The 26,809-nt window shown below is 38.9% G+C and overlaps 2 protein-coding genes across 2 annotated transcripts in view; both read right to left on the reverse strand.

The window, feature by feature from the left end:
* The window catches only part of znf827 (zinc finger protein 827), a 789,732-nt gene that overhangs the window by 29,661 nt on the left and 733,262 nt on the right, over window positions 1-26,809 (reverse strand). The gene's annotated exons all lie outside the window — the stretch shown is intronic.
* LOC147846929 (putative C-type lectin domain family 20 member A) lies at window positions 12,019-16,603 on the reverse strand. The gene is made up of 3 exons (XM_087236554.1): window positions 14,577-16,603; window positions 13,545-14,539; window positions 12,019-12,157 (listed from the first exon to the last, which is right to left on the reverse strand). Exon 2 carries the CDS (start codon window positions 14,268-14,270, stop codon window positions 13,548-13,550), a length of 723 nt encoding a protein of 240 aa, XP_087092680.1. The 5' UTR covers window positions 14,271-14,539; window positions 14,577-16,603; the 3' UTR covers window positions 12,019-12,157; window positions 13,545-13,547.

Consider the following 26,809-nt stretch of genomic DNA (forward strand, 5'->3'; position numbering starts at 1 on the left):
CAAGTAATTTATAGGAGTATATGCAAGTGTTAAGTGAAGTTTAATTTAAATCCTACAAAGCGCCTCTAGCCATCTGTTTGCTTCATAGCCTTCTCTACTGACACCGCTGATTTCTGTGTCGGGAAGGTGGATGGTGATAAGGCGACAGGTTGGCTTAAACTGTCTTCTTTCATCTTCTTTTCATTTCTTTCATTGCTACTGACTCAGTGTGTTCTATTGGGTGGAACAGATTTGATGTGTCCCTGAAGCAGGTCGCACACCAGAAGCGCCGCTCGGCGGCGCTCCGCGCAGCGCCACGCAGCGCCATGTATTTTAGAATTCTAAACATAGGTTTCTATCAGGATACACACACCGGCGCCGCAAGTCGACGGCTGTCGGCGGCGCCCGGCGACGGCTCAGGACGCAGTTCATTTTTCAGCCGCGCCACAGAGCGCCATCTGATTAGTTTCATGTTAAATATCATTCGAATGTGCGCGTCTGGTGTGTGATACCTTAAACTGTCATGTACGCGCCGTGTCGCGGCGCCGAGCGGCGCTTCTGGTGTGCGACCTGCTTGATGCAGGTCAGCATCTCTCTCCCACACATTTAGCAGAGCACAGAAACTATAAAATTATCAGAACTTAAAAACCCATACCTATTTCACACCACTGCATTAGTCTTTCCTCGCATTAACCAATTCGTCTGCATTCTTCAGGGCAAACTTTTTGCAATGGAGCTAACCAACTGCTCTGCTGCTGAGAGCTGGCAGCATGTCTGTGATGTCACTTGCGTGACCTTCACTCAGTGACAAATGATACAATGTATAAGATCTTAGAAATATAGTAAAATATATGTATGAAAATTTATATCAAAATAAAAACTAAATAAAACTCAAATCAGCGTTATTGAAAAGAATTCTATCGCGATATATATATAACACTATGAACAGCAGATATGCTAATTGTTTTCTTTGTTCTCTATTTCCACCTGGTGATACTCATCCTGAGGCCTCTAGAGATTGTGCAGCTCCATTGATGTGATCCAAGTCCTGTGAAGAGATGATGCCAACCATAGAGAACTTCTAGAGGTCTCCATAATCCTGGACCAGGCTGTATCCTAAGCAGATGCTGTGGCGTGTAAGAGGAGGAATAGAGAGAACGAGACTGATTGCTGAAAGGCCCAGTGACAGACGAGTCTCTGCATTGATCTCGTGGGCCAGCCTGCACACCCGCTGGTGACCTACTCACACCTGCAGCTTCTCCACGATGGGCGTTCAGCATTCTCCAGCCCCAGCACCGGGACTGAAGCTCTGCACAAGAAGTTTGGCTACAGGACAAATGGTCGTGCCCAACTGAGCCTGGTTTCTCTCAAGGTTTTTGTTTCCTTCACTTTCATCATTTGGTGAAGTTTGTTTCTCACCACTGTCACCACTGGCTTGCTTGGTTTGGGACTTGTAAAGCTCTGCATGGATGGATTTTCTCTTCAGTGTTTTTAACTTTTAGCAGTGAAATTTAAACCACTGAACTGAATTAAACTGAACTTCAACTCTGAAAACTGGACTGACTCAGTTTCAATTTCCATTTACAAGAACTTCTTTGTTAAGCTGCTTTGACAATCTAAATTGTAAAAGCTCTATAGAAATAAAGATGAATTGAATTGAATTGTTTGGTAATGTAGTGATAATTGGATTTATCAAATATGAAAATCCATATTATGGTATTGATATTAATATTGATTTTTTAGCCTCATGCGGGGGCACCAATTAATGTAGAAATAACAGCTAAATAACTAAACAATATTGTCTGGCAAAATCTGAAGGATAATGAAATTGTCTGACTTGTAAAGACTTTTATTTTCAACACAAGGAAGACACAATTGTAATAAATGTGTATTTATTAACAAAATAGTAATCAAGGGTAACTACAATTACTAATGTACAATAAATGAAGTGCATAGGCAAGTGATGAAGGTGATTAAGTTAAGGTAAGGTAAACCTTATTCTATAATAACAAAGAACTGAGAACGTTTTTGTTATTAAAAAAATAACAGTTATACACATCTAATTATTTAGAACATTTTATTCTGAAACACACTATCCCTAGGTCTTATTTAGAGGGTTGGAAAGTGGAATATTTATATTTCTGCCATTGATGGAGTGGTTGGAAGAAGTTGAATCTTTTTGCAGATCTTGAAACATGGAATGAGCAGACTTTGCTCTCTTGAGCTTTGAGAAGAAGAAATCTGTAGATTCTGGAACATGCAGAAATGGAGATTTCTGGAGGTGGTGGTTATGATGTCGGGAACACGCCGACGTCTTTATCACTGAACGTAGAGTTCCTGGGTATACACACCTTTCATTGTTACTACCACGCTTTGGATGTTGTCTTTCAAATCCAGCATTATGATTGGATGATCCTGTGAGTTGATCACTGGAAAGTGTCATCCTTAGTGTGAATAAAATTTGCATGATCTTAGACCACTGTTTAACTGTTATTCTATTTAAGACTCTTAAATATTTTCCTATGCATAATTCACTTTCCAAATCACATATAATTTACCCAAGGCATTCTTTGCAATATATAGTCTAAACATCACTATGTTATGTTGATCTTTACCCAAGCATTCAAATATAAACATTAATAAGCAAAGTTTCACACAGTGGAGTATTTCAAGCAGTGCATATTGAATATATACATGATCATTTGAATCTACAGGTATATGAAGTGAAATTTTCCATTTGTGTCTCTTTTTTTTAAGTGAAGTATTCTCTGATTCACGTCTCTCTGCGTCTGAGACGATGTTGATTGGATCAAGAAGCTGTTTTGCAAGTTCTGGGCTCTGAACACCTTTGTCTTTCAGATAAACAAAAGACAGTGGTGCCTGTCTCAATTGCCACTTTCTGATAAGCTTAAGAAAAGAGTCAGAGTTTAGTGTTAACTCTGCAGCATTTGTTTAAATTGGAAATTAATTTCCACAAGTTGATTCCCATCAGTTCCTGACTTTATCACTGATCACTACAGTACGCCACGTGAATCTGCATTTAACAGCTTGTTGATTCAAGTGATTTAGTGAGAGAAAGTCTCATATTAACAGCTCATTGGAATTTTTATCAAACAGAAGTTAAGAAGCATTGTTTTTCTCATTTCTTAAACATGCTTTAGTGTGCACATGTCTTGTGAGAATAGTGCATATTAGATTAAACAATCAGTTACATGTTCTACAATTTTTATTATTGGATCAGAACCAATGATCTAAGTAAGTTACAATTGAGAGGTCAGATTATGTTGCAAATTAGAGAACTCATTCATTCTATTTACATAAAAAACTATCCCTTTTGCAATTTAAGGGTATGGCAGATAGGGAATTGTTATAGATTGTTTTAGGGGTTTCTTTGTATATTTTAAAACAACAATAAATATTTTTAAAATTCACATTCCATTTTATTATTTACTTACTGAACATAGAAAATATATGTAATCTTTAACTTAAAACTTTCTAATCTAACATTCATTTCATATTACAAAGTCTTACATTTTACAAAGCTACAAACTTGGAAACCTGCAAACTACACATTTTTGCAGATATAAAATAGAAATGACTAGTTGACTGTAGAAGTTTACTACACTAAATGTTTAGTAATGTTTACAAGGTATTTCACTTTTGGTACTTGGATTATTACTATTATTATTATGTTTAAATATATGTAGGGTATATGCAGGTTTGCATAAATGAATAAATTAATAACAAGACATGTTGCCAAGGATTACAAAATTATATAAATTCTACAACTGGAAGACAATAAAATAATATTGTGAAAGAAACATTCTGGATCTTCTGGATGAGAGAACTCCTGGGAATCTGTAACAGTAAAATGCCCTTTTTGGTAATCTTGAAATATTCAAAACTTTAAAAAAAATACTAGGAGACATACAGTACCCATGTCTGTTTATAAACCAACATTTCAGAACATTTAGAAAAAGAAAAAAAGAAACATCTAATCTGCATTTAAAGGGTTTTGCATCTGAACTCTTCATATATATATTAATCTAAAATCTACAAATCTATTTTTAAAATGAGAATACGTTAATTGCCTATTTACCTCTTTAATCCATCCTCAAGTTTAGTAACAGAGGAAGTAGAGCTTCTCTCCACAGTATCTGTTCTCCCACATCTCAGTAGCTATATTGAGGGCTCCACAGCGATAGAGTAAAGCTGGACAGGTTGGAAGTTGCACACCCAGCCCAGTACTCTTCATCCAGTACCACTCTCCAGCAACAAACCGGAGACCAATCCAGATACTCGTTTGTCCTACTAGATTACTTTTTACTGTTCTCAGTTGCTGATCAGTGGTCAGAGTGGCCAAATCAGTGTAGTGATCTCTACAGTACTCAAGAGCATCATCCCATGTCTTTTTTTCCATCACCAAAGTATTTAAATAGCAAAAGAAAGATAGACTATTTCCACATTCATAAACATCCCATTCTGTGCCATCAACACCTACACAATCGCTGCTTGTGTCAATTTCATCTGATGTCCAGCAAGTGTAGTTTGTCTCTAAGTCCCCATCAGACCATATAAACTGGCTTAGGTTTGATCTGTTCCTGTGCATACCAATCCAACCGAGATAATTTCTTGTTCCCAGCATTGATTGCAGACGATTGTTTTCCTCACTACTAGAGACAGTGGACAGATCTTTGTAATATTGCCTGCAATAAGACTGTGCCGCTTCCCAGCTTCGGCTGTCGGTCACAAAAACATGGACTCGTGTGACTTTTGAAAGTCCACCATGAGTAATCAGGAGAAAAAACAAAAATAAAGTTTCCATTTTTTTGCTTTGAATGAAATGCCTCCTTCCAAGTTTCCTTTTCAAACTATCCAGTGATCCTCTGGTGTTCAGTTAAAAAGTAAGCTCATTCAAAACACTTGCAAATAAGCACATACAGCACAAGCTACATTTAAGAGACTTATTTTGCACTAATAATTTATTTATGCCATGTTGGATTAGACTCGCAAAGTCTTACTGTATTAGAGAGACTTTAGTGAGAGTGTATAAGAGATAAATCAAAACATTGTGTGCAACAACACAAGCTATCTTTTTAGGTACTTCTCATATATGTAAGGATTTCTGTACTGTACAAAATATTCTATCACCCGTCCAACGCTCACATGAGACAGTCTGCATTTTAAAATTTTCTGAATTCTTCATTTTGATATAATTATTATTTTAAAATTGAATCCTCCCCAGTTTAGCTGACTTCATTAGCTATGAGCCATTGTGGAAAATAAAAGAGTTACTTTGTAAGCCTTGTTCCCCGAGGGGGTAATGGAAATGCTAAACATCCACTATGGGGATTTTGCCAGAAAGCCAATCATCTGAAATAAAATGAACCAATGAAATACCAATAAATTTGCAGCGCCAACACACTGCTGGCAGCAACCACAATCAATTGTGAATAAGAATGCCAGCCATGCGTCGCTCAGCACCTTTTCCTAACTGAAGAAGCCGAACCACAGCAATCAGCTAAGGCGCAATCACTGTGGCAAAAGAACAGCATTTTTGTTCCCCTGGAGACTGGGGAACTATATCTTGGCTGAGTGAAGCACATGGGATCGCAAGAGTGGGGATCATGTAAAGCAGGCACCTTAGCTAATAACGTGGGCTGACAGATAAAGCATGTCAACAATGTAATGGGCCAAGCACTTGGCTTCTCTGCTGAGTCAGGTGCTGGGGGTCTCAGAGGAACTCTGTAGGGTTTGCCGAATGGGTAACTCAACTGAGCAGAGTAAGAAAAGTGCATGTATCTCTGTGTAAGAGAGAAAGGTTCAGCCAGCGTGTTTCAACACCATGCTGATTTTACTAATTTACTGGCATCATCCAGCACACTTGAGGAAAAACGACTCTACTCAAAATTATAGAATCTTAGGAATGTATTAATGTTAACCAGCCCATAGCTGGTTACAAATGTCTGATAGAGAGGCATCATGTCCTCATGCCCATGAGGAGGTGAAACTCCTAGTGGAGTGCACTCTCACTCCTGGGGACAAGGCTTACCCTTGCACTCAAACCAAGGGAGATACATCCTCTATCTGGTGGGCCAACCTCAGTATGGATGCGGCATACTTCCCGGCTGCTGCTCATAACAGAAAAAGAGCTGCTTGGAGTCATGAGCTCTAAATGCGGTCATATAGCGCAATGTGCGAAGAGAACACAGCAAAGAAATAACTGGGTCTACCTTCTTCCTGGGCAGCACTTGCAGGTTCACTACGTGGTCTGAAAAAAAGCACTATAGGAACCTAGGTGGGCCAGGGTAATGCCTCTAAAAATGCCTCCAGTTATCTGACCCTCTTGACCGATGTCACTGCGACCAGCAGAACTGTCTACCTGGACAGAAATCTTAAAGATACTAAGTTGAGTGAATTGAGCAGACCTCGCCTACAGAAAGATGTCCAAGAGGGCATGAGAGAGGAGCAGGATTGATTTAATCATTCATTGTCTCGTGCCTCTGGGAACTGGATGATGAGGCAATTCTTTCCCAGTGCAGGAATTAATGCAGAAGGGAAATCCTTAGCTCTAGCTAGCTGAAGGAGGATAGCATCACACTGATCTGGCATGTCTGGGGTCTTTCTCGGAGAGAAGTACACCACACAGTTAATAGACACCACTTCAGGGCGTAGACATGCCTTGTAGAGGGTGCTCTAGCCTGAGTGACGGTGTTAACCACCAAACCAGTAAGTCACCTAAGTCCTCCATGCTCCATCTATGGACCACATGTGAAGTTCAAGAGATCCGGGTGTGGTTGTCAAATGGTGCCTGTCCCAGAGAAGAAAGTGCTTTGCCAGCGAGGGGCCATCACAATGACAGAGGGTTCTGATATGCACGTTTAGTTGAGCCAGAGTGGCGCAATAAACAGACCTGCTCCTTGTCCTCGCTGACGTTACACAATATCTGTGCAAGTAGGCTCACTGGATAAAATGTGTATTTGCCCATGCCACTGGGCCAGCTGTGTTAACCAGTGCACCCAAAGCACCCGAGGTTGAGCCAACATTCTCCCAGGCATGGAAACTGCCATGATAGTGAAATGGCTGCACAGTTGAGCTCACTGGGGATGAGAATGGCACACAGTGATTTCCGCCACGCATGACTCCAGATTAGCAGACGGCGAGCGAGCTGAGACATGTTACAAGAATGTATACCCCCATGTGGTTGACATACGCCATCATCGCTACCCTTGCTGTCCATTCTGACCAGCACATGTGCCTGTCTGGGGACCTGATCATGAAGTCAACACTGAAGGGGTCTCATATGGAGCAATCCATCTGGCGTGCTCTTTCACCATGATGAATTCCTGGATGAACTTACCCTCGATATCACCAAGCTGGCCAGCCTGGAACATGGGTGCGTTAAGAAAGCAAACAACTTCATGCATATCAGCCAAGTTTAGCCATTATCCTTCCCAGGGCACTCGCAGCTGACTTGGTGGCTCTCAGAGCATAGTCCATTGCAGTGCATAGTGCATTAAGCCTGGGTCGGAACCTCCCTTGTGCAGCTCGACCAACGTCTGCACCAGGTAGCGCTGGTATGTAAGCGAAACGTGCAAGGCAGAAGCAGCATGGCCTACAGTAGTGCAGGCTCTGGCCCCGAGGGACGCAGACAACCTACATGCTTTGGACGGGAGCCGAGGCATACTGTGTTATGCAGGTAAGATTGAACGTGATAGCACGCTTGACCTGGGTAATTCCCCCGTGCCCCTTGGCTGCTCCGTTATCGAGGGAGGTGCTCTCCAGCACTGCGTGAACTTACTGTGCACCTCCGGAAAGAAGGGGGTGAGAGGCTTAGGGGGTTTCCCCTTTCTTTCAGCCGCCCCGTAGCACCCGTCTAATCTGGCAGCTGGGGGACAAGCCATCTCCTGCTTGAGTGCTAAAGCAGCCCATGTTAGCACAGCCATCATACTAATTTCAAATACAGAGCCTCACTTACCACCCCTGAGGGAGGAAACGGGTCCGAATTGTTATCAGAACATGACAGCCCACCCTCCGATGCAGCAATGAGCATCTAATCCTAGGTGTCATCAAGTGAGAGGGCGATCAGTCTGGAGGATGGAGCGCTTCTCTCACTTGAAGCTTGGATGGAGTATGCTGAAGAATGGGAGGTCTGCAAACCCGTGGATTGACCCCTACTGTAACCATCAGATCTGCCCAAGTGCCAACTGCTACTTGTGTTGGTATAGAGGAGGTTCGCCCAACAGGGATGGTTTGCCCCATTTGCATAAGCAAGCTGCAATCTTAGCTGCGCAAGAGACATACCATCGCAGTGACAGTATGCACTGCCTGCAGGCACTGCATTAACATGTAGGACCCCCAGGCATGCAACACAGTGTGCATGTTCATCATCCAGGGACAGGGAACCACCACATCCAGAAACGCACAGTTGGAGCTACGTCTTTGCAAAGATGCACTTTAAGACTGTGTTGGTCTTTTAGGATAATTGCTTTATTTGCACTGCTCTTGAAGTACTGGTCCAGCGAAATGCCCAGAGACAGGAGAAGCCTAGCTCGAATGCTGCTGTTTGCACTAGAACCGGGAGAAATAATCCTCTCAGAAAATGGCCGCTTTCTCTCTTTTTCAGTCTGCATATGAGGTTTCTGAAAGTGAAAAGATGGTGAGCAACGCAGGGCTGGCATTCTTAGTCACAATTGATTTTGATTGTGATTGCTGCCAGCTGCATGCGCATGAGTTCGTTCTTCCGAGGACACCTGGTAAGACCGGTCTCCATAAGAACACAAGTCCGTTCTCTGCGTTCTTGGAATTGAGAAACATCCATTGTTTTGGGGCGGATCCGAGTGCGATTGGTGGTGTCACATATGCCAAACAAACGGCGCTAACTGGGCAAACGAGAATGGTTCCAAACAAAAGTGTATGTGTGAAAGCACCCTTAGTACGATTAGGAGGGTGGATGGAAAATCTATTTTTAAAGAAAATCCCAATCCAATTTTATTTATTACATTTTTGTTGTGATAGAACAAAGATTTTAAAAATATCTAAAAATGCAGCGGCATTGAATGTAAATAAATTGTCACCGACTCGGTCCCAGTCATTCCCCTCCCTGGCCAGCAGAGGTCATCATCACTGGACTATTGACATTACGTCATCCATTTACACTGAGTGCAGTCACAGCTGACACACATTAACAATCACACTCCACACACATATAAGCAGCACACACACGCCACTTCATTGCGAAGTCTTGTTTTGCCCCGGCTAACGCTACTGAGCGTTCTCATCCTTGTCTGTCTTCCCGTTGTGATCCTGCTTTGTTTATTGACCCAGTCTTACCTGCCGCCTGCCTCATACTTCAGCCTGTATCCTGACTCTGATTCTAGCCGCCTGCCTTTGAACTCTCGTCTGATTACCGACTCTGATACTAGCCGCCTGCCTCTGACCCATGCCTGCTAACTCATCCTGTGTTTACCTGCCACCAGCCAAACGACTACATACTACTGTGTTTGATGTGAGTTTGCGCACGCATAACATCTGTGTGCTATTGTTTATTAAACTGTGTTTAATAAAAATACTGCAAATGGATCCCTCTGTGTCAGCCCCTTCGTTACATAAATATTTGATCCAAAGTCTCTACATTAGTTTTATAATAGTTTAATAATATTGCCATTTGGTTGGATATAAAGTTATTTGTATATACATTTGTGTACTATTTGTGTATAAATATAATATAACCAATATCATATATTCGTTTGTAATGATTTATTAAACAATAATAATGCGCTATTGCTATACAGTACATGTTTCTACATACAAGTTCATGTTAGGATTTCACACACACACACACACACACACACACACACACACACACACACACACACACACACATTATATCATAGTTAAAGTCAGAATTATTAGCCCACCTGTTTATTTTTCCCCTAATTTCTGTTTAACTGAGAAAAGATTTTTTAACAAGTTTCTAAACATAATAGTTTTATTAACTCACCTGTAATAACTGATTTATTTTATCTTTGCCATGATGACAGTAAATAATAGGCTTAACTAGGTTAATCAGGTTAACTAGGCAGGCTAGGGTAATTAGGCAAGTTATTGTATAACAATGGTTTGCTCTATAGACTATCGAAAAAGCTTAAAGGGGATAATAATTTTGACTTTAAAAAAAACTGCTTTTATTCTAGTCGAAATAAAACAAATAAGACTTTCTCTAGATGAAAACATATTATCAGTTATCAGTCATACTGTGAAAATGTCCTTGCTCTTTTAAACGTCATTTGGGAAATATAAAAAAAAAAAGGGGGATATATATATATATATATATATATATATATATATATATATATATATATATATATATATATATTTCGACAAATTTGATTATGAATAGTACTTTGTATGATGCAAAATGTATCTATTTCCTACGTTTTACAAATATATGGATGAAGCAAATAATTGCCATTTACTAAAATAGCTTGACTTTTACTAAAATTGAAGATTTCATGATTTACTTTTTAATTAAGACCTGTAATTTACAGTAAAAAACTATTGCAGTCCACAGTTTAGATATTTGGCTAAAAAATGTAACATGGAAGACAAAAAAATGTTTAACATTTACTGCATTTGAAAATGAAGACAAGGCTAATTATACTCCTTTTTTTGTCTTCTGTGACGTCACGTTAACAAATGTTCATATATCAGATTTCCATATGGGCATTGATTTGTGTACTTCACCCAACTCTGCTTAGAGAATGTAAATCTAGTCCAAACACAACTCAAGTTTGTACAGGTCTAAATCAAGTGTAACCCTGTTTTAAAAAGATGCAAATAATTACTAAGGCCTGGCACCCAGAGGGTATCTTGAGAAACCAACATAACCTTCATGCTATTATAAATCACTCTTGTACATATTTTACATTATTTCTGAATAATGATTAGCATGTTTTTCCTATCACAGAAAAAAAACAAGCTGAAATGTTAACATTTTTGTTTAAGTGCCAAATTTAACTATTAAGTACTTGCTACTTATAAAGAATGACCTTATCCCTAATCCCACTCAATACCTAAACCCAACTATTAGCTGACTATTAATAAGTAGCAGATTAGTACCCTGTTAAGCCAGATAATGCTTTATTATTAGTCAGAATAGTACCTTAAAATAAAGTGTAATTAGATGTAAGAGTGCATTCAAAACTGGAACATGTGAAATAATCATTAAACTGCAGTAATTGAAATCACAGCCAATACAAGTTCACGCCAATTCAAAACTTTTAAGTTAATATTTGTATGAATTAGCATGATTTCATTTGTATGATTCATTGTAAAATTGCACAGGGGTGGGGTTTGGTGACATGCCTTCTTTTAAAAATCTAAAAGTTTAATAGGGCTGAAGTTGTGTGAATTATCTAAATAAGCCTTTAAACTGACCTACTGTAGTTACCTTGTGAGATCGAGCTGGGCATAACTGCAACTGCCAGCACATTTGCAACTTGGTATGAATAAGTAAATGACTGAATGTGTGAACAAACTACAGATTTTTGCAGCACAGATACAGTAGTTTTAAAATGTCGGGGGCATTGTAATCCCATGGTATAAGCACAACTTTGGTCCCTCCTGCTCTGTTTATTTATTTATTCACTTATTGTTGTTCATATATATATATATATATATATATATATATATATATATATATATATATATATATATATATATATGTGTGTGTGTGTGTGTGTGTGTGTGTGTGTGTGTGTGTGTGTGTGTGTGTGTGCAGTCAGAATTGTCAGAATTATTAGCCCCCCTTTGATTGACTTATTTTTTTTTATATTTCCAAAAGATGTTTAACAGAGCAAGAGCAACTGTATATATCACTGACCTACTAATGTGTTTATCAATAATAATAGACTAAAAATACAATGCTAATCATGGGTGTGCCGCACCACCACTGTCAAGAAGTGGACAGATAGACCGCACAAATAATTCTGAATCAAGAGTTTATTAAAATTCGAAAATTACCTAAGACAATCTGCTGTTCACCAGCCATCACTGGGGGAACAGAGATCTGGACACAAAAGAGAACAAAAGCACTGCTTCGAATATCTGAGACAGGGGAGCAGGTCCCGAAGCCGGCGAGTGTGGAGAACAGGGCTGGCGATCAACAGAAGGGTGGCTGAGCAGAAAACAGGTATGAGACAAGCACAAGCAAAGACTGAACAGACATAATAGACTTGACTGTGGCAGAATATCACAATATTCTCTTTATTCCAGACACTAGGTTCAATAGTACAAAAGACCACACAGTATACATAGAAAAAGTTAGTTATGCCAATATTTCATCAAAGGTGACTGATAACACACACACACAAAAAAAAAGATCGAAAATAAAGAATTCAGATTTAATAATAGAGCAAACCTTTTTTGGCATTTAAACAAACTAAGGTCAGGATTTACTGAAGACATGCAGTGTTTTTGATCAAATTACATAGGGCTTTCATATTTTACAAGGAAAATATTTAAATTAATCCTGCAACATGATTTTAAAGATAATTACTTTATTAATTTTTGTAGAAGAAATTAAAATTTTAAGTTCTGAAATTAATTGGATGAGCTATTAAAAACATTACAGTTCAATCTTTAAGGTGTACGCGGCTTAATAATTGTAATTATTGTACTTGGTTTGCTAGGTACTTGTACTGTTGTACTTAATTTTAAGTCACAATCCATGCTATTAATACAATTTAACTAAACTATTAGCTAATTAAACTACTAATTAGCGGCTTATTAATAGTTATTAATGCAGTGTTTTGGTTTAGGTTCTGTGTAGGTTTATGGATATAGAATAAGATCATACTTTACAACTTTTATGTTAATATCCCATTAACAGGCAGGTAATTAAAGCCAGTATCAATAGAATGAATTGTGTCTTAAACTAAAGTTTTACCAAATTCTTCTAAAGACAGATTTGTTTTAAAAAAAACTTCTTATCGAAACATTTCTGGGAGAACTAGAAATAGTTTGCAAAACTAGCAGGTGCATTGAAAGAAAGCGCAAAATACACACCTTTCCAAACAAGTGACAATATTTAAAACACATACAAAGTATGCAAAGTTAAAGCATCTGCCTTTTGGAGCCACAACAGTAGTTTGTGTATTTAAAATGATTCAGAAGAGCTGCGATTTGTGCTCACTTTTATATTCCTAACATTAGTTAAAAAGCTAGTAAACTGATATATTTTCAGTGTAACCATAAGCAACAAGTTTTTTGAAAAATTTCCTGACTATGTATTAACACAAATTATCATGTTATTAGAGTAGCAGATTGTTAAATAAATTGAGTTTAAGTTTATTAGGATAAGGCATCCACACATTTACTAATGGTCAATAGAATGTCTAAAGTTATATTTTCTAGAAAAAAAATTCACACAATAAAAAAGGCCAAAATACATAAATGTAACATTTGATTTTTGACATTTCATTGATTATAGTTTTGATGGTTCCAGTTCAAAATGTTCTTCATCATGACCAGCCTTCTGTTTAGATGTATTGTTTGTGAATTACCTTTCAGTTGCAGAGGAAGTTGAGCTTCTCCTCACAGTCTCTGTTTTCCCACATGTCAGTGTTTGTGTTGCGAGCTCCACAGCGATAGGGCTGAGCTGGACACTCTGGCAGTGAGATCTGATCTTGTAGAGTTTCGTCGTTAACCCAGAACCATTCACCAAGCAGATATCTCAGACCCGTCCACACACTTTCTGTCTGGGAATTCATTGTCTCATTTTTTGCTAGTTGTAATTGTCTGTCAGTAGTCATACTTGCCAGATCATTATAGTGAGTCCTGCAGTACAGCACAGCCTCCTCCCATGTCCTCTTCTCTCTCACCAAAATGAATCTGGTTTTACTACAGAAAAAAGGTTTTAGATTAAGACAGTTCAAATTAAACCACTTGTTTATAATTGCAACGCAGTACAGATTTGCTCCTAGATTATCAGGCTGGTTTGGGGCCCAGGCAGTGAAGGTAATTGACTTTCCATTAGGCCACAGCCAGCTGATATTGCTCGTCACTTCTCTGTGAAGGCCAATCCATTTGAGCCATGTGTTATTTGTCAAACTTAAAAGCGACCTTTGTTCTTCTTTACTTGTGATGGTTGACAAGTCTTCATAATATGTCCTGCAGTAACTCTGAGCGACATTCCAGTTCACGGAAATATTCACGAAGAAATGTTCCCTAAACAAAGCTTCACTCAGTCCACAGATGACAATCAGGAGACTGATGGATGCCTTCATCATTCCGGGTGGTAAGGCAATGCTGAAATGAGACTTTAAAGTCTTTAGTGCAGTGACATCAGCTAGTGAATGACAGCAAGTGTGAATTTCACAAGCAAATACATTTCAGGCATTGAAGAACGCACCCAAACAAACAGACAAACTACTTTTCATTCATGAAAATTGCACCTTTTTTGACTACTCTCCTATCCTTTGTGTAGGTTAAATTAACTGTAAAATCTTTCTTGGTAGCACTTTACTTAAATGGGTGTTTATCAGACACAAAACGATTACTACACTCTAGCAAGCCTTTCTCTAAATTTAAAACACCTGATTACTTTTATTTTCAAAATATTTGTCATGAAAGAAACCAACTGCAAGGACAGTTTAATGAAGTGCAACAGTAATAGCAAGTGCTAAAATGCTTAAAAAGGAAGATAGACATATCAGAATGTCCAGAAACAGAGCGCTACCACAGGTCCTACGAACACATTATCTGACAGCCTAGACTACAGAGACCTGAAACCTGAACATAAAACAGACAGAAACATGAAAACATCAATGGATTGATAACCAGCTGTAAAACACAGACTGACTACACACTAAACAAACTAAAAATTTGACTTCTAGTTGATCATTTGGTATAAGAAGTGGCTTAAATGAAAGGCAAAAGCCTCTAGATAATGCTTATTTAACCAAAATAAAATATGATCATGCTTTGATTTTAAATTATTTAATTAGGACAGTAAGATCTGACTTTGCTTTGATAAAAGTCTTGTCACTTAACAGAAATAATGTAAAGAATATGTACAGTATGGAAAATAAGGTCATGGAGCAGTGGAAATAAATAATATTGTGTATGACTCCCATGAGCTTGAAGGACTGCATCTATACATCTCTGCAATAACTCAAATAACTTATTAATAAAGTCATCTGGAATGACAAAGAAATCGTTCTTGCAGGACTCCCAGAGTTCATCAACATTCTCTGTGTTCATCTTCAATGCCTCCTCCTTCTTCTTACCCCAGACATGCTCAAGAATGTCTGGTGACTGGGCTGGCCAATCCTGGAGCACCTTGACCTCTTTTGCTCTCAGGAGCTTTGATGTGGAGACTGCAGTATGAGAAAGAGCTCTATCCTGCCCTCTCCTGTGGTTTGTAATGTAATGGGCAGCATAAATGTCTTGATACCTCAGGCTGTTGATGTTGCCATTCACTCTGCAGATCTCTAGCCCCCCATACTGAATGTAACCCCAAATCATTATTTTTCTTTTACCAAACTTGACTGGTTTCTGTGACAATCTTGGGTCCATGCGGGTTCCAGTAGGTCTTCTGCCATGTTTGTGATGATTGAGATGCAGTTCAACAGATGATTGGAAAAATCTACCTTCTGCCACTTTTATAAATGATCAACTAGAAGTCAAGTTATTTTTGTTGCTCTTACAACTGGGATCAATGACAAGCCATTTAACAGTTAGTGTATAGCCAGCAAAGAGGCATCAGCTGGAGCCTGCTGATTAGGTCAGCTGATCTAAACGCACGCTGCCATGAAAATGGTAAACAGACACACCCACCCTTGCACACCACAACACACAGGCATAACACATAACATACAGAAAGAACACACAGACCCATAAACCATGACAATATTCTCTCCTCTTAATCCGGTCCCATACAAAGCATGCTGGGAGCTACACACCTATTTCCCAGGTAGTTACACCAACACAATTCCTCATGTTCTCCCCACACAAAACAATTAAGTTAACTTCAAGTGGACTAAACAGAAAACACATTAACTGTTGATTGTTTGAACAAGCAATAAAAATCTTCTGCAAATGCTGTGATGGACATCAGTGTCTTTAGACCCGTGCACACCGAGACGTTTTTTGCTCGCATTTTCCATCGACATTTAACGTCTCGTGAGTAAATAAAGGGCGTCAATGTGATCGTGCACACCAACGAGCAAAACATCAGGTGCAAAAGCGTCATTTAAAAAAAAAAACGCCTCATGCTCGTTTTTTTGTTTTGACGCGCGGCATCAGAACCTTCTCCACCAATCAGATCAGCAGTTTTGTTCACGTGCACGAAACTGCTGAAGTTACAGTAAACAGCACTTGGAGGCGCTCAAGCGCAAAAATGTCAATGCAAGCACACATTGAAGAAGATGCCCGGAGGCCATATGAAAATGGAGCTGCTTATTGCACTGGTGAACAATAATCATTTCTTCATCGCTAGAGCTGGAGCTGCTGCTTGAACCATCCATGCTTGTTCAAGTAACCAGTAACTTTATAAACAAACGTGCAAACTTCCTCTCCTCCTCTTCTGTGTTATGAGCGGATGTCAGAAGCTTAAAGTTGTGCAGCGCCATCTAACGTAAAAAAGTGATTTAGCATACTCTTTTGCTTGATGCGAGTGAAAAGCGCTTGGGTTTGAACACTGAAAAACGTCTCGTAAAATGCTGACGATAAACGCAAAAAACGTACCAATGTGTAGGAGCCTTTAGTCATTGGATGCTTTCTCTGTCCTTTCTGTTCAATCTCCTGAAGCCAGCTCTTTGCATAGATTGAGAATGTTCATTCTTTTCCATTGAGTTCCGTTCATCAATTACTGGTTCCAGGATAGTTAGATGTCTTGGACTCAGCTCAACATCATCTGCAGGGAGCCATATGCATGTAGAAGTGACATGCTACAGATCTCATTATCACCTATTATTCCATGTCTCACAACTAAAACCCTATCACTCAACTTTCTCTCTTTCTACAACAGAACTGGCAATAGTTTCACCCCATACCTTGACATCCTTGACCCTGAATTTTTAAAAACCCTAAGAACTAACCAGCTCCATTTAGCTGTGAGTAGGCATGGGACGATAACCATTTTCAAGGTTTACCGCAGTTTGGAAAATTCAAAATTTTAAAACCACCAAAGTTTTGTCATACCATTTCTATGATATATGTTTTTTTTATTATTTACATGTTTTTTACAACAATTTTATTTAGTTTTTTATGGAAATAGTATCCCCAGCTGAATAAGACCCTCCACATCAAAAACTACTGTTCCAAATTATTTTAAAGGTTTTTTAAAATATATTGTAAAATATATTGTGTTCAATGGGGGGGGGGGGGTGTTGTTGTTTTTACCCAGACATTTAAAAACAACATATTTTAGAGTAGTAATTTCAATACTGTGATACTGTGAAACCGTTATATTTTTAGACTGTAAGAATCTTATACCGCCCCATACCTACCTTTGAGATTGCTTCTATTCCCCTGTTACTTCTCATGCTCTTTTGTTCCAGGTGTTCTCCCATATCACATATTTCTTTAAGGAAAGTATTGTCAGAAAATCACTCCCTTTCTTTCAGCTTTCTCTCTGATTTTGGAATGAACTGCCAATTACTCTGGTATATGTTTCTTTTATTTATTTATTTAGCAAATGCCCCTCATACTACAAACCAGCATTGAGAGTACACTAATTGGTGATCCCCTAGTGCTGGGAAACACCCATACACTCTTTCAATAACACACAATAAACATACACTGTGGCCGGTTTTAGCTTATCCAGTTCATACAGTATGTCTTATGTCTTTGGACTGTGGAGGAAACCGGATCACCTGAAGAAAACCCATGTGAATAGAGGGAACATGCATACTCCACACAGAAACGTTCCTGGTGAATTAGCAATCTGCTTGCTTTGAGCAGACATTCCTAACAAGAGAGTTACCGTGCTCTCCTAGATCACGAACTGTGTCTACTTTCTTCATCATACCATGTTTGCTCAACTTGTGTAAATAAACATTAGTCTGTTCTAATGTTCATGTCTTTTTACAGTGTGTTCGCAAAAACATCTGCATGCAAACTAACTTATGTAGTCAATAAAATTATTAATTTCACAGTGAAGGATTGCAGCTGGAAGAGCATCCACTGCGTAAAACATATGCTAGATAAGTTGGTGGTTCATTCCACTTTGGCGACCCCAAATTAATAAAGGGACTAAGCCGAAAAGAAAATGAAAGAATGAATGAATGAATGAATGAAATGTTTAAAAGAGAGCAATAATAGTCAGAGAAATGTTTTTTCATGCTTTTGTGACATTGACATTTATGTAAAATGCCTTAGATTACAAACAAGGTTTTGTATTATATTTAATAAATAAGGTTTTTAAAAATATGCCAAGAGGCCCAGAAGGATAAAGAGAATAAGCAAATTACAGCAGATGTAATTTATACTGTCCAAAAGATAACGTAAAGGTAAACTTCTGTTAGCTTGTCATGCGAATCAATGAAATTTATTAGCAACATACAAAGACAATTAAAATGCATATTGTGTTAATAGTAGGATGATATTAAATGCTTTGTTTGTGTTATGTTCACATGACTGGTTTCTCCCAATCATTTACTGATGATTGGGAGAAGTTCAAATGAATATTCCTCAAAACCATGTTTTATCAAGAAAATTCTTAAATTTATATTGTAATAATCTTATTAAGTTTATAACAAATGGACACATACCACAAACTGAATATGGCATTTATTTAGTATTAAAACTGTTACAATGATGTTTAGGAATGTTTAAACATGTTTCAGTCAGGTGTTTATAATAATTGTAATTTGAAAGCTAAAAGTTTATGTTGTTAAATATGATACAGCAGGCTTTATAGGGTTAATATTGCTTTTTAATTTTTTACATTTTGCTGGTTTGGTATCATTTAGAGCTGAATATACATTATTGTTTTTTTCCAGACAGTTTCTTTGTATTTGTTTTATGGATTTCAGTGCATGTATATGTTTTTGTGTGTGTGTGTGTGTGTGTGTGTGTGTGTGTGTGTGTGTGTGTGTGTGTGTGTGTGTGTGTGTGTGTGTGTGTGTGTGTGTGTGTGTGTGTGTGAGCGTGCGTGCGTGCGTGCGTGCGTGCGTGCTTGTGTGTGTGTCATCTGCATCTACTGTTGCAACACCAAGAACTCTCCAAAAGAGGTCAGCATTTACTAGCCACATTCCACCACTCATTGCTGTTTAACCTTACAATTATATTCTTAGTATAAAACAAGCATGGAAAAGTTACATGAGGCCAAGTTCTGTCCAGCAGCATTTGATTTACAAAGAAACTAATTAAATCTGAGGTAACTAAATTTAAGCCTATACTGCAATTTCTACTAAAAAATGTTATATTTTTTTGTTATTTTATATAACAAAAACAACCATATTGTTTTACACAGCAAACAATTTATGTGTAGCAATTATCTTACCCATGATGCATGGGGAAATTCCTTATCAAGCATTAATTTGGGTGGCAAGGTCCAAAAAGACTAACAATGTTGGTATGCAGAAAGCGCTTCTATGCCATGCTATCTCTCCCACATTTTAATTGTGTTCATCTGAGTACCAGTTACAATGGTGTTAAACAGTGTTCTTGTTTTGCACGTCTGTCACATTTTAATGTCTCAGATCATTGACCAAATTTAAATATTAGTTAAAGATAACACAACACACAAACAAGTTTTTATTAATAAGGGAAATCAAAATACATAGTCCTGTTAAAAAGTGTTTACCACCTAACCTTATAAGTGGATTGGCCACCCTTAGCAGCAACAAATGCATTTAAGCATTTTTGATCATTTGCAATGAGTCTGTTACAGCACTGTGAAGAAAATTTGTGAAGAAAATTTGGGCCACTCATCACTGAATTGTTCACATTTACATTTCAAGAGTTTACCCTTAGCCGATGATTGATTATATAGCATGCTTGGCACGCTGTCCCAGGAGAGAGCCCTGACCTAGTGAGATACTTGAGTCCGGGGCTCTCTCTCGTAGCAGTGCAAGAGGGAACTCCTGCGGGAGTGTGACCTCGGGGTAATTCCTTCGGGAGTCAGAGCAAGGGAATGAGGGCCTATGGGGAAGGAAGATTAGTTGCTGTGAACTTTGTCGCTAAGAAAAAAGTAAGTAGGGAAGGACTAAATGCTGGAATGAAAGAAGAAAAAGAGAAGAAAAAATGGGTATTTACAGAAAGTGGAGCATCCTGTGCTGGAGTATAGGAGGTAAAAGGAGCTGAAGACTTCAATGCTAACTCCTGTGAGAGTAGCTGCGGGGCCAGTGTCCTGCAAGAGTCAGGAAAAGGGACTCCTGCAGTAGGATTAAATGTAGGGGGACTCCTGCGGGAGTTGGCTCAGAAGAAACAATGTGTGAGAGAACAGAAAAAGGGGTAATGCTAGGAGAATAGAGAAGCCCGTGTTGTGCTTTGGAGGGGCTGGGGGGGGGGGGGTGTAAAGTGCTTGTGTCTTTAGCTACTGGAGGGAGGGTGGGGGCTGATGAGGGTCTTCTGGGGAACCCTAAAAGATGGAGAACATTTTTGAGGTGCTTTTGAAACCAGAAGCGTGTGGCTGGATGATTATAATCATCAGCGAAAAGGGGGGAGAGGGGGTGGAATTCTGACTTTTCCTGTAGTGCCAAATGGCTAGGAGTGTTTATAGGGGGTTAATGGGGTAGGGGAGATCAAACATGTTAATGAAATGTTCATTTTTGGACTGGTCGGTTTTACTTTGTTTAATAAAGATGGAGAAAGTTTTTTCCATCCAACAAAGTTATATATGAAATTGAGGGGTGGATGTGTGAGTTAAAATGGGAAGTAATGGTTATCTCAGAGCCCCTCAGTAATAAAAAAAAAAAAAACGTTAGTTTTACACATAGCGTCGAGGGTGCGGGCTGTGTGTAGGGACTGGTAGCCTTTGCGGATGGTAGATATGCTTTTAGAGAGATCACTGAAGGTAATGGGCTGTCTCGAATTGGGGGAGGAAGGACAGGTTTTTAGTATGCCTTTTATACGAAGGCTGGTTTTGATGTTCATGATAGCATCAGAAGGGGCTCTGTGAATTAATTTATAATAAGAAATGTATGCTGCTAATTAATTTTGAATGGAGCTTGCTTGAATAGTCTTTATATTCAGAAAAATCTGGAAATTGGGCTTGATATATAGAGTGAAAATTCTTAAATGTATTCCAGGCTGTAAGATATGACAATGAGCTTTTAGAGGGGTTGGTTTAAGGCAATATAAATTGTGAATTCTGGCTGCAGTCCAGATGAGTGAATAAAGGCATAAGCAGCGTGGAGTGGGAATGGCCTTTTTAATGCATTGCACCGTGGCTTCATTATTTCAATGGTTTAGGATGCTAGAAGCAGTCCATGCATCTCCCCATAAAATAGCAGCAACTACTATTAAATATAGTTTTTTGTATAGGGCGGATGAATGTACGTTTTGGTGAATGTCAATTATTTGTTGGGGCCAGGGAGTGGCGAATCAGCGTCCCTGGTAAAATCCACCGAACCCAACAGAGGAGGCAGCATCCATGAATAGTTTAATATCAAATAGTAATATTATATGTGTGTAATGAATAGACATCCTAGGGGAATTATACGCATGATGAAATTTAAATGTCCTAGAAAGGAAAGAAGTTTGCGATTTTTTTGCATTCTTGTTTTTCAAGAAAGCTGGTGGAAAGAGTAATCATGCGGTCGATTTTCTCTTTGGAGAGGGATGCTTCAATTTTTTTTAATCTAGATTAATTCCCAGGAATTCATTAGTGTCGGGTCCAGAGGTTTGCTCGGCAGCAAGTGGAATGCCGAGGTTGGCGAAAAGCTTTTGGGTCATCACGATTTCTTTAGCTGGCGGCACAGACGGAGATAATGAGAAAGTCATCCAAGAGATGAATAAGGTATGGAATGACATAATTATTTGACAAGATCCAGGATAAGGCTTTGGAGAGCATGTCGAATATTTAAGGGCTACTTGTACATTCGAAGGTTAGATAGACTGCGAAGTAGAACTTTGATCATCACTGAATGCCGAAAAGGTGCCAGAAATCGGAGCTAATAATGGACATGATTTTGAATGCTGAAGTGATGTCTACTTTAGCAAGCCAGGGGTTGCGACCGGCGATTTTGATTAGGGAGATAGCTTGGTCTATGTCGTGGTAATGTAGAGAGAATTCGTCTGGCGGGATAATGCTGTTCATGCTCGGATAGTATGAATTATGGGGAGATGACAGATCGATAATTAGGTGTTTTTTACCTGAGAATTTTTGAGTGGCGATGCCTATTGGGTTAATTCGATAAACACTGAACAGAAAGTAGAAAGGCCTGATCTTCAAGTTTTTTTTTTCTACTTCTTTTTTGATCAATTGGTCTATGATTTTGGGCTTGGTGGTTTGTGGAATGCAGATTAGGGCAGACCAGATTGTAAGAAGGGAGAGCTGAAATGCCTGGGTGGAATCTGTGATACAGAAAAATTAGGATCAGGGTGAGCACATAATTCAAAAGACAGTTAACAAATTAGTTATGAGTCGAAAGGTAATTTCTTGATTTTTTATTTGCTCTGGATACAGGGCACACGGTGCCCTGTAATAGTTGCATCTAGTTGCGTGTAGTTGCAATAGACGGCACCGCAATAGTTGCATATATGCAGGCATTTGCATGGGTTTCTGAAGCACCTGCCTATGTTAGAGTTTTGGCGGTTTTTAAAAAGAAGAGAGGGAGAAGAAGAAGAGGTAAGGAGAGAGAGAATGTTGGTACTGGGGGAAGCAAGGGATGTAACTATAGGATCTGGGAGCTGAACGAGCTGAATCAGAAGAGGGAGTGACAAGCGGACATGATGTGGTGGGGTGAAGGGGGGAATGGCAGACCGCAGATTCGGCATCCTAAAAGTATTCTGTTGTTGAGTTCAGTGTCTATAGTCCCCAATACACACACTGATTCCACTGAGTATGTAGTATGGCGCTTTTTGCTGAGAAAAGTTTATGATATGTATAGCAATAGGTTCCCCCATAAGAAAGCGCAAGCTCCGAGATAATAGACATGTAATCGTTCATCTTGCACCTCCTATGGGATAATACGGAACAGATAGTTTCAGCGTAATGTGAAAAAGTGTTATTGAGTTCTGCTAGAGATAACGTGTGGGATTGTGTGCTAGTGGGTGATTTGAGAGTGATGGAAAAAATGCCGCTATCCACCTGACGTTCTGCCGAGGGAGGTGCAATGGTTGAAAGGAGTGTGATGAGGTCTATGTCAGCACCTGAAAAGATATGAGCTCTTGCTGAACTTGAGATGGGGGGAGGTTCCAAAGTCAGTGCGTTGGGTGGAGGAGGGAGGGGTGTTGCTGTGTAAAGGGTGTATAGGGGCGTGCTGCGAAAAATGGTGCGGGATGCTGGGAAAGATCTGTGCTTGAGAGTTCGGGGGGAGTGAAGAGGGAGGAAAGGAACAGGGAAAGCTAGAAGTTGGTATGTTAGCTGGAGGGGAAGGGCTGCTTGGGATGGAGAGAGAGATGAGGGGTGGGTTAGGAGGAAAAGAATGGGGTTGAGCTAGTAATTTAGAAGGAAGAGAGGCGTTTTGAGTTTGGGGGAAAGTGAGTGTAGTAGGAAGAGGTGGGCTAGAGGGAAGATTAGAAGCGGTGCTGGTGGCCAGTTGGAAAAACTATTGTCCGGTTGGATGTCCTGTAGTTGGGAGCTGGAAAGCTGGATGAATATTTGGGTTTCTTGCTTGTGCGGTCCTGGTGGTGTGCGGCTGGGGTCGTGACTTCTTTTAGATGCTTTTCTGGCTGAGAGTGTGGAGGCTGTGGGTAGGTGGCGTGGCGTGTACTGTTGTTTCAGTGATTTCCTCTTGGTGTTGACGTAGGAGGGGGATATTCTGTCACCATTCTGTAGTACAGATCTATCAGTTGCTGTATATGGAGGGAGCGGGGGGCAATGAATCTTGCCAATGTTTAAGTCTAATGGATGTCCATTGAAGAAATTGCAGAGGCAAATGATGAAGCGGGTAAAGTGATGTGCTGTCTGGATGCAGATGGAGAAGGGGATCCTTGGAGGCTGAGAAATCTGGAGGAAGTGGAGCGGGACTCGGTGAGAAGGCCTGGTGGGGCTGGATTGAACTGGCACACGGCTTGGTTTTCTGTGAGAGCGGGGCTTTCGGAAGAGTTGTTGTTGCTGTGGTTATCCATGTTGGATTCAATAATGCTTTTCCAGCGGAGCAAGGCTGCGATGAAGCTACTTCTTCCAGACGAAGATGGCTAAAGTAAGATACTCTGGTTATTTGTAGTAACTAAGGAATTGTCTGATTAGTGAATCGTGTGTTAAATAATAAGGAACCAGCTGCTATCAATCATAAGCGTGTGCTCTTCTCGAAATTAGTTTATAAATAAATTTCAGTTATCAGAATTCAGTCACATTGAAGGGTTTTTGAGCAGGAACCACCTTTTTAAGGTCATGCCAAAGCTCTTCAATTTACGTTTCTAATTATCACAGCAAGTCTTCAAGGCCCTGAAGCAACAAAACAGCCTCAGATCATCACACTACCACCACCACTGCTAGTATGAAAAAGATTTTTTTTTCTGTAAAGCTGTGTTAGTTTTATGCCACATATAATGAGACGCACACACACCTTCCAAAGAGTTTAACTTTTGCTAGTCCTATTTTACAAAGTCTTGAGGATCATCGAGGTTTCACCAAACTGAAACAAACCATTTTTCTTTTTGCTCAGCTGTGGTTTTTGTCTTGGAACTCTGCCATGTAAACCATTTTTGCTTCCGGGGTTCAAGACAGAGACTTAGGTGTATTCTTTAGGATGTCTGTCCACGGAGAGGTGATAGAACTGTAATAAAGAATTAATTTTCTATAGAAGCTGCAAAACCTAGGAATGGTTAGAGCTGTTTGACTACACTCAAAAAACACTCCTGCTCGTTTAAACTACTTATTTAAAATAAGCTGACACAACACAATTCTTTTTGTTATTTTTTAAAAATTCTTTGGGGACAAATTTATTTATTTATTTATTTATTTATTTTTGTTTAATCCACTTAAATGCTAAGTTAACTTAATTTGTGCTGGGAGAACATGAATGAATTTTGTGGAACCCTGCATTTTTTACACTCTATATTACAATTTGTACTGTAAAAACCTTCTGGATGCATTCGAGTTTTAGATAATTTCAGCATATTGACTAAATTATCAATAATCAATTATTATCAATTAAACTGATTTAAAGCGTCAAGTAGCACATTTCATAAAAAATAAATTAAATGTTACTAAATGAATTACTAAAATGTGAATTGAGAAGACTGAAATAAGTTAGTGTAACTTTTAAAAAGAACATGTTGGTATGATGTTTTGATATTTTTTATACTGTATGTGCACAAGTACTTATTAGAACAATCCTAGATTTTTATTTAACACCATTGCTAAATTAACAAAAAATGGTCATCTTTGGATCAAAATGTCCCACCACAAATTAGTAGTGATGACTTAAAAAATGTTTTCAGTGATAAAATAGAGGGCTTCAGACAGAAAATAGAAGGTGTTGATCTTTTTGCACCGCCTTATACTTCAGATCCTTTAAACATTCCACTTAATCAAAATAACCTACAGTGCTTCAAAATCATAGAACAGGAAGAGCTGAATAAAATCACAAATGGTTCTAAACCAGCTACATGCATGTTGAACCCAATTCCAACCAAATTACTGAAAGAGCTGCTACCTGTAAGAGGCGAACCTCTTCTTAACCTCATCAACTCTTCTCTATCTTTAGGCCAAGTTCCAAATCCTTTCAATCTAGCTGTTATTAAACTTACTATTAAGAAACTACAACTGGATCCCAGCAACTTAATTATAGGCCTATTTCAAATTTTACATTTATGTCTAAAATACTATAAAAAAAGTTGTCTCTGCCCGATTATGCTCCTTTCTGTAGATGAACAAAATTTTTAAATGTTTCAATCAGGTTTCAGAGCTCATAACAGTACAGAAACTGCTGACCAGAAACTGCTTAGCTGCTGACCAAGGGTGCATCTTGTTATTAGTTCTACTGGATCTCAGTGCGGCATTTGACACCATTGACCAAAATATCCTCATAGACCGCTTATATTCTACAGGTGTCCAGGAACAGTTGTTTGACAATTGTTTAAGTCATTCTTAGCTGACCGTTACCAGTTTGTGAATATTAATGGACAGCCTTCACAAGTCAGCCCAGTAAAGTATGGGGTGCCTCAAGGATTAGTTTTAGGCCCTTTGCTGTTTACAATATATATACTACCGCTGGGAGACATTATTAGAAGACATGGGATCAGCTTTCACTGCTATGCAGATAATACTCAATTATATATTTTAACTATACCTGATGAGAGGTCTGAACTGTCTAAACTAACTGAGTGTATTAAAGATGTTAAAGACTGAATGACCAGCAGTTTACTTCTCTTAAACTCAGGCAAAACAGAATTATTACTTATTGGGCCTAAATCCTGTACACAGCAGATCTCACAACTCGACCTGCAACTAGAGGAATACAAAGTCAGCATTAGCTCTACTATAAAAAATATGGGTTTCATATTAGACAGCAATTTAACTTTTAAAAATCATATATCCCATGTCACAAAAACTGCCTTCTTTCATCTGAGAAATATTGCTAAGTTACGAAGTATGCTATCCATCTCAGATCCAGAAAAGCTAGTTCATGCTTTTATGACTTCTAGGCTGGATTACTGTAATGCTCTGTTTGCTTGCTGCCCAGCATCCTCTATTAACAAACTTCAG

Source organism: Danio rerio, chromosome 1 (assembly GCF_052040795.2).
Source record: "Danio rerio strain M-AB ecotype USA chromosome 1, GRCz13ab, whole genome shotgun sequence".
NCBI lineage: Eukaryota > Metazoa > Chordata > Actinopteri > Cypriniformes > Danionidae > Danio > Danio rerio.

Excerpts from the sequence above, each read along its gene's own strand:
- LOC147846929 (XM_087236554.1), bottom strand. The coding sequence starts at position 14,270 with ATGATGAAGGCATCCATCAGTCTCCTGATTGTCATCTGTGGACTGAGT.